This window comes from Vanellus vanellus, assembly GCF_965231255.1.
Source record: "Vanellus vanellus genome assembly, chromosome: 6".
Classification (NCBI taxonomy): domain Eukaryota; kingdom Metazoa; phylum Chordata; class Aves; order Charadriiformes; family Charadriidae; genus Vanellus; species Vanellus vanellus.
The window spans coordinates 22,843,247-22,852,163 of NC_138911.1; the positions used below are offsets into that span (position 1 = coordinate 22,843,247).

Below are 8,917 nucleotides of genomic sequence, written 5' to 3' on the forward strand. Positions count from 1 at the left end.
GTGCTGTGCCTTTCCTGTAGATTAATCATGTACTTCAGGGTCCAAGCACCTTTCAATAGCAGTAAGATCCGTATATTATTCTCATAAAAGCCAATAATAACAACATAGTGTTACTAAAATGTGGCTGGGAACCATGATGCTGCTTGTTGTGGTTACAAAACACATAGGTTGGTTGGATGCAGATACAGCAGAGATTTACTTCTGCACTCAAATCTACTTCATTTTATCTTCTAATTCTAACCTGCCTGAGGAAGAAACATCTTGTATTGATTAGCTGGTTTTGAAGACAATCAGTGGTCTAACAAGTACATGACTCAAAAGTGTCATCAGAATTATCAGGGAATTATGTACTTGAGCCCTTTGGAATATTATATTTTACTTTGACTTCCTCTTCCTGCAGTGACTACAGTCTCCAAGCTGTGATTTAATGCTGCTTGTACTGCCCTTTACTGTGAGGATGGGACATGGTTTGACCAAGAAATTTCTCCCTCCTACTCAAATACAACATATATTTTAAAAAAGCACAGCTCAAACATACAATACACTAACATTATGGGCCTGATGAGGAATATCGTAAAGTCTGACTGTGAATTGCTTTTTTTCATAGCCACAGCCTTAAAGTAAAGAACAACAATGCAGATAAGAATTGGAAGGGGCCACAATGTGTGCTTGTGCATGGCACATGCTGAACGTACCTGCTCTTGGCTCCTAGGGGCTCAAGGAGTCACCACAGCTGCAGGAGTCAGTTCTGGAAACTCAAGAGATGCTCCCACCATACTGCAACTGCACCACCAGTGCCTGAGCCACCAGGCTTTATCTCAGGCCGAACATCACTTGTGCTATGCTTTCAAGCTTTCCCTTTGGAAAATGTCTCCACCCTTTTATTTGTCTGCACTAGCAGACAAATTTGTCACACAGTGTGGGGTCTGAGGAATTTGAGATAATGACAGTAATTGGGAGAGGTTAACAGGCAAAAACTTGGACTGTTCATTGCCACAGAGTTCAGTAACTGTGGGGAGTCTTTTGTTGTTGTACAATGGTGAATGGATGAGGGGTGGAGTTCTGTTGTGTAAGTATATTGTCCCCCTTTGTTGGTGTTTTGATAATGTGGCTTTAATTTTGGTGTAGATTTTTTTTGACTGATGTCAATGAAGTCTATGAAAAGTGCATGATGAATGTATATTTAATGACAATTCAGCTGAGTCAGATCTATGTCTAATCTACCAAAGGGGATGTTGACTGTTGAATTTCACCATTTTGAAGGGACTTTACATGGGCACGATATTAATTTATTCCTTGGAAAAACAGACTCTGAGCTTAGGAATAGTAGCATGACAACGGAAACGGGAAGCTGGCATTGAAATTTATACCAATATCAAACTGGTGAGAGGGGAGTCAGGGTGATACACTTCCCATTTACATGCTCTACCCAAACTATAACTTCCCTCAGCACGTGAAAAGGTTGGAAATGGAAACTTTGTATGGTTGCCCTTTACTTTTATCTGCTGTTGACTCGAGTTGTGAAGGTTTTAAGGGGAGTATTTTGCATACATGTCTGTGTTGATAGGAATATTGTACTAGGCGTGCTGCTTGTAAAGGAGTGGCTGTGCAGGGTCTGCACACAGCGATCAAATGGCTGACAGCTGCTCCTGTTTTTCTTTTTTATTCAGGGGTCCAGCATGAGAGCTGGACTGTGAGTACTGAGCTATTATTGTTGGCTCACAAATGTTGAGCTGATGGTATTGATTTTTTGAAAAGATGTTTGGAGCAGTAATAAAAGTAAAAAATAAAGTCAAGAATGATGAGGCTTTACAAATAGCCGATAAAAGAATCCGCAAAAAAGTTAGTAAACTCTTGGGCTATTCAACCTTGACAATGTCCTTTTCAATCTGAATCCAATCTCCTCCTCACACTTTGAGCAGCCAGCTGCATTTGTTTCCACCCTCACAATGCTCCACGGGCTCAATGAGTCACTCTGAGCTACAGCTTGCACTTTTAAGCTTTCACACTCTACACAGTCGCCCTGGGAGAGCAGAGAAAGAAATGCATAGTGGAGGACCTGGAGTAAATGATAAAAGTCTTGCTCAACAGAAGGAACTTCTTGTGAAGTCAATGGGAGCTCACAGCATGGGGTGGCTGTGAAGCTAGACCACTTATCAGACTTCAGATGGACCTCCCAAGCACACATGCTGTCCTTTCGTAGACTTTGGGATTTACAGTTTGGTTTACCCCATGAGTAGGTGAAAAAAATGTAGTCATTCTTTATTATAAACTTTATTAGCTTACTAGATTTTTAAAAATACAAATGCAAAGCAGTTGTTGACCACAGTGGTTTAAAAAAGCAATTTGATTTTTGCTATGAGATGATATTCCACAACTGTAGGCAAAACTGACATATAATCATTCAGTACCTCTCAAAATCAAAAATTAATTATCCAGAATTAAATGCTCCATATGTAAGCTTTCCATAATGGAAGTCCCTGAAGAAAACTGACCTTCAGTGTCTGAATATTTCATTATTTCTGACACAAGGGACTTAATCCACCCCTTCAGTTTAAAACCAGAATAATTAGTCTAATTTTATTTCATTACACCAACATAAACCCAGAGTAATGCAGTTATAAATTAGGCCAAATATTTCTAGAACTACTCACTAAAACAAAAAATTAAAACGGGTAATATAATGTCCTTTATGGACAGATGTTAGCATCGCTGAGTACATGGGATAATGTCTTAAGACTACCAGCAGTTCCATTAAACTCACCAGGGATAATCAAGGAGTAAGTTATAGCATAAAATACAACACAAAGTTACCAGTATCTGGCTGTGTGTTTGACAATGCCCTCAATGATGGGGATCCTATCCAGATATTACAAAAAACACACATAAGAGACAAAAAAAAAAATCATGAGCTTTGAAATGTAACTGAAATATTGAGATAATTAAAATCAATTAAATAAAAAGATCTCCTTGAGCTCTGATAACCCATTCTGCTTCAACCATTACTAGCTGTCTTTGACTGTGATTTTACTTCCTCCCAGGTGAATACAAATCAGCCCTGTAAATCTATTCAAACAATCTCCGAAGAAAGGACTTTTTTGTGGGCGTTGTTAACTTCATGGTTGCCTTTTTGCGCAATGGTTTCATGGGTTGCTTTTTCAGGTGCACCACCTTTTTGGGAGTTTGTAGCCCTTTATTAAGGTCAATATGCTCGTTGCAGAAGTACTTGACATTTGCTTCTGAGAGACGTAGGAGCATACTCTCTGAGAGATCCATACATTGCGCGTGGACCCAGTGGCCAGCCCCGCTGGAACAGAGGATCATTGCAGGCTTGTTGAGTTCTGTTGAATAGAAAGGGACCCAGGTGTTAATGTCAATATCGCAACTGGCAGAGCAGGTGATCCAGTAGCCTGTTTCTGACTCATCTTCTTCATCATCTTCATTGTAAGTGTCAGCATCATCAACATCAAAGCTATGGGCTTCAGCACTAAAACAAAACTCTTCCGAATCTTCAAATGGAGTGGAGTCTCCAGCATCTTCGGTCGATGTCTGACTGCAAATTTGCGCTGTCAGTTCTTCCTCCTTGTCCTCTCCTGCTCCTTTGCATCTTAAAATGTAGAAGTAGTTTGCATCTGAGATTAACTGTTTGTTGGCCCCTGGAATTCCCAGCAATATGGACCCTTTGCCCATATCACAGCCAAACCACATCCTGCAGTGTTTAATATCTGGTGTCCAGTCCGGGCTTGCCCTTTCAACAATCTCTATCTTATTATCTTCCAGAACTATGGTGTTACATGCTAACCGTTTCTGGTTGTCAGACTGGTAGCCCCCGACAAGGACAAATTCGGTATCACCAGTTTGAGTCACTATAGCACTTGACACAGATATTCCCCCTGGCAAGATGGTGCAGGTCACAGCTGGGCTGCCCAGTGGGAGATCAACTTTTAGCTTGTACAAGCTGGGGGACCTGGTGTTATTTTGAAGTGAATGGCCTCCCAAAATGTAGATTGTGTCATTTCTGGCAACTGAAACGTGGAAAGAAAGTCCATCTTGAAGCTCTGGAAGTATGTATGATGTACAGCATCCAAACTCAAAATCAACAAGAAACACAGATGGCAAACAGTCAACTACGCTGTTCCATTTTTCAGTGGTTCTTTGTGCAAGAGGAGTATATGATCTCCCTCCAAATATAACGCTCATGCTTTTTCCCCGGCTATGAACTACATTAATTGTATGCCCATATCTGGCTTCGGGGACATCTCCACCCAAGTCTTTCTCAATGCATTGGAACACGGTTTTCTTGCTATTTTTGCTTACCAGACTCATAATGTAAATCTTATCAGAAAGGTCATTGTTAGGTGTTTTCCCACCGTGGATGATATACTGGTATTCACCAGACTCCATATTGCCTCGGAGCATGCAAAGAGCAGGGTAGCGGAGAGGGGGGAGGTAACAAGAGTCTTTAGAGAAGAAGGCAGGTTTCATTTTGAGCTCATTCTGCTTTATATCGAGGAGGAAAACACCAGTGGGACAGGATCTCTTTGGCCATCCTTTCTGCCCAAAAAAGAAAACATGCCCACCAAAATTCAGGAGAGAGAAGCCTGGCTGAAGCAAGGACGAATTACTGACGGTTGATACCACCTGCAGCAACATTTCGTCTGCTGACTGGGCCATACTGTGGTCAATATCTGAGAAAGAAAAAAAAAAAACACAAAAGAAACAGATGAAACATACTTTAGACCCTATGAGAGTTGTTTAATGGTACTTGAATAAATCGTATTAAAGTTGCATTTCAGTTCACACTGAGACCCACAAAGAGACCCTCTTCTGCAACTCAAGACATGAATCAAGCCAGGGCTGTGCACCAGTTCCACGACATTTTGTATAAACTACGGCCCGCTAGCGCGTAAAACCCCAACACTTATTAGTGCACGCAGGCACCGGGCCTCCCTCCCCTCTCCGGGCCCGACTGCTCCCATGGAAACGGCAGCCCCGGGGCCTGCTGGGGCCGGTAGTTCTCGCTTAGCACCTCGGCCCGGCCTGACCCGGCGCGGAGCGGCGCAGGACGGCCTGGCCGCCGTTCGGCTCGTCCCCGGGCGTGAGGAAGCGAGACTGGAGTGGTTAGCGAACAGGCGGCGGGTGAGTGAGGCCACAGGGCCGGGGCCGCCAGCCGGCGCGTTTCCTGGCGGCGGGATTCGGCTCTCAGGCGCCCGGGGGCGGAGGGACCTGAGGCGGGGATGGCACAAAGCGGCCTGTTTCCTGCCCGTTTCTCACCCCGGGGCGGCCGGGGGTGCCGGGCTGGTGAGCTGGAGCCGCCCAGGTGTCGCAGGCCGCCTCAGCAGGCAGCGCGGCAGCTGCTGAGAAGGGGCAAGGGTACCACGGCCCTGGCCCCTGCGGGCTTGCCAGGGGGCGGCCACCCGCCTGCGCCTCGCTCCCTCCCCGGGGCCGGGCGCCTGAGGGACTCGCCTGCCCCCTGAGAGCGGCACCCCGCTTGTGGGAAGGGTGGGGAGCTCCCCTCCCATCCAGGCCCCCGAGGCTGGCCTGTGGCCGGGACCCCGCTGTCCTGCTCCGGAGCCCGTCAGCTGAAGTAAGAGCATACGTAGCCGAATGCAAAGTTAAGTTGAACACTTTGCAGGTTTACACGGAAAACATCAAGGTTTATTGAAGACATTTAGGAGCAGTCGATGGCAGCTGTATTTTTAAACCACGCAGGTATCACACACACAAGGTAGAAGCTGTTAGTGCCGGGGTGAATCAGCTTGTGCTGAACAGCCTGCTCGGGGTAACCATGGCTTGCGAGTCTCGCTGCCAGGGGTTTTCATAGCATGATCGCATTCTTTATCTTTGATGTCTGCTGTTTGCTTATGCTTTCGTGAGTAGCTTTCAAGGAGTATCTTTTACTTTTTTTACCTGTTTGTTCAAAAATCTAAAAGAATTTGTGTAGTCAGCCTGGATAGTAACGCAGAGAGCTTTGGAGAGCACAGACACCAGAGAGAGAAACAACTGCCCAGTTCATTGGCACTGTCCTTTGGTCACAGTGGAATTGTGCCTTTTAGTAAATGTCCCAAGTTCTCTGTCCCAGGCTTTGCCAAATCACCAGAATTTAAAGGCGTGAACTAGCTTTAAAATACGAAATTTGAAAAAAAAAAAAAAAAAATAAACCCTCTACATTTTAAAATATAATGCCTTGTTTTGAAGTCTTCAGGATTCATATTTTTCTTGCCTCCTGCTTTTCATTTTGCTGTAGTAAGAAAAACAAGACACACAGGGTTTCTTTTTTAAGGAAGGATTGGTATCTTCTAGTTATTTGACATTAAAACCTGGGGACTCGGGAACAACATAGTGTACAGTGAAAGTCACTGTAAAATCATGGGAACTGATGACACTAACTATATCAAATTGCCATCAGTGCATGTTCTCATGCACAGAAGGAACTGTTGTACCATGTTCCTGTGCTGCCTGCCTGCTCCACTTTCTGGTATGCAAACTGCTGTGCTAAAATACAGATCTGCCATTAAAAGCTTTCAAAAGTAGGTGAGCCTGGTCAGATGAGCTTAGACCAGAGCACATGGAGAGGGTAGGCATAGCCACTACTGAGTCTATTTTAAAAATAATCTAGGGAATATCTGTCTTATCATTTTTTTGCATGTTTCAGAATCATCCAAACATCATGGCCATGTTCTCTTCACTGTATAGCCAGTCCTAACGACTCTGCCTTGAAGATGGTAGTTTATTCTAAATTTAGATTCCTTTTCAGAAATACTGCACTGCAGGTGAAGTTCAGTTACAAGTTAATTAAATTAGTGAACCCTATTCTGAGCATGTCAGTATACGCAGCAGGTTTTGTTCTTATTAATTGCATGAAGAAAGATTTGCCAAGTTATTTACCTTCAGGTGAAATGCTAACCAAGAATCTCTGGTGCTTGTTTCTTATAGCCATTCAGAAATGGCGTTGTTAGATGAGTTTGCACGAAGTTGGGTTTACTGGGTCAGATTTCCTTTCTATGTTCTTTCATATTGTGTGGTTACTTAGCTTCTTTGTTTTTACAGCATCTTTAGAAAAGTAATGTTTTCCATACTGAAGATGCCATGAGCACATCTGTAAGATAGTGTTCTATATTTTGTAACACTAATGTTTTACATTTGACTGCTGGTTTATGTTTGAAGTCTATCAAGAGTATTAAAAATGGCAAATAATTCAATTGAAATGTTTGCATTCATCTTATATTCTCACATATACTTCAAGAATCTCCAAATATGACAATTATTAGTATCCACAATGTCACAAACTATTTCCCAAATATTGAGCAGTAGTCATTACTGGTCAGTATACTACATGAAGAGACTGTTTCAGACACAGAGTGGAGAAAAGACCAGTTGAAAATGATGAAAAGTGAGACTGATAGACACACAGAACTTACTGGTTAAATAAACACACTTAAACACACTTCCCCGTCATATTGCTATTTTCTATATTTTTATAATATTAATATTTTTTGTACTTTACATAAGCAAGCAGTTCAGTAAGTAATTGAGAGAGAATTTATCCTAGATTCTCTGACAAAAGTAGCTACTTAGGCACTTGCTGGAATTGCTTTGCCTTTCCAGGTTGTTTCATGCTAATTATGGTGTGTTAATATGGTGTGGGTGATCTTTGGCTATGCTGACCTCCACCTCTAACCTTCCAACACCACTGGTTCCTTTGGGCCAACGCTCATCTGACCCTGAGCAGCTCCAGGGAGTCCAAAAGGTAGAAATCTAACCTCATAACCAAAAAAATTAAAGTTTTTTTTGTGGCTTTCTGCTCAAAACCATGTCATTGTGGAGTTGGATTAGCATTAGTGCCAGTGTGGGGGGAAACAGACAAATGCCGTAGTTGAGGTGCAGCATAAGATAGGGGGGAAAAGACACTAGGAGAAGTAAAGGTAGATAAATAGAGAAGGGTGGAGTCACATAAATGGTTACCAGTTATGGTGTTTTGAGTCATGCTTCATCATATTTGGTATTTTTATAAAAGCTCAGACTCCCAAGGATTATGCAAATAAGTGAGAACCTCAGCATTACTTTTATAACTCCTGCATTTAAGAAGAACTATAGAGATTGGTGCTACAAGCTAAGCTAACAGAAAGAAGAAAACTAATATTCTCACCTATTATATTTTAAAATCAAACATGACTTTGAGCTGTTTTTTTTCAGTTACTAGTTGTTTGTATGGCAAGAAGAGATTACAAGAAATTCAGATTTAGTTAGATTCATTGGGGGATTTATTTACAGAAGGATCAAATTGAAGAGAGAAGGTGCTTTTTAAAAGCACTAGTTAATGTAATTTGAAATGTGCTTAGTGTGGAAATAGGTGGACATAGTTAAAGTTTTGTATGTGGGGTATTATTCCAGAAACTATATTAAGCATTCACTGAGAAGTATAGGATTAATGTGTTTTAGGAACAAGGGGTAGGATTCAGGCGCCTAAACATCAAGTGACATTTCATATGCCTTTGGATATTCTTCTTGTCTTCTAGTTTCTGCTATGGAAGGAAGCAAGTCTCCCACAGGTCCTGTGTCATAGGTCCTAGTAAATCTAGGGTTTTATAAAATGTGACTATATTACTGTTTAGTCACTGAGTCACTCCCAAACTGTGTTTACTACTTATTGTTCTGTTTGACCCAGTGTTGTAATTGTTTGTTCACCTACGTACTGTGCCTGTTACCCGAATAGGCGACAAAAACATTTTAAACAGGAGAACACTGAATAATGAGTACTGTAGTTTAGTGTGACTTTTTGTATTAATATTTGTCAACATTAAAAAATAATATATTCATAGTAATCTCGCAGTAATTTGAACGCTACCAAATAGTGAATGATTTGATCTTATGAACTGTAACAAAGCCAAAGCACCTTTTCATTTACACAAAAATA

At 42.0% G+C, this 8,917-nt stretch overlaps 1 protein-coding gene across 1 annotated transcript; it reads right to left on the reverse strand.

Annotated features, from left to right (window-relative positions):
- Positions 1–3,066: 3,066 nt before the first annotated feature.
- RAG2 (recombination activating 2) lies at positions 3,067–4,948 on the reverse strand (the record flags this gene model as incomplete). Its single annotated transcript, XM_082485194.1, has 1 exon — positions 3,067–4,948. The coding sequence occupies exon 1, from the start codon at positions 4,672–4,674 to the stop codon at positions 3,067–3,069; it is 1,608 nt and encodes a 535-aa protein (XP_082341320.1). The 5' UTR covers positions 4,675–4,948.
- Positions 4,949–8,917: the final 3,969 nt, after the last annotated feature.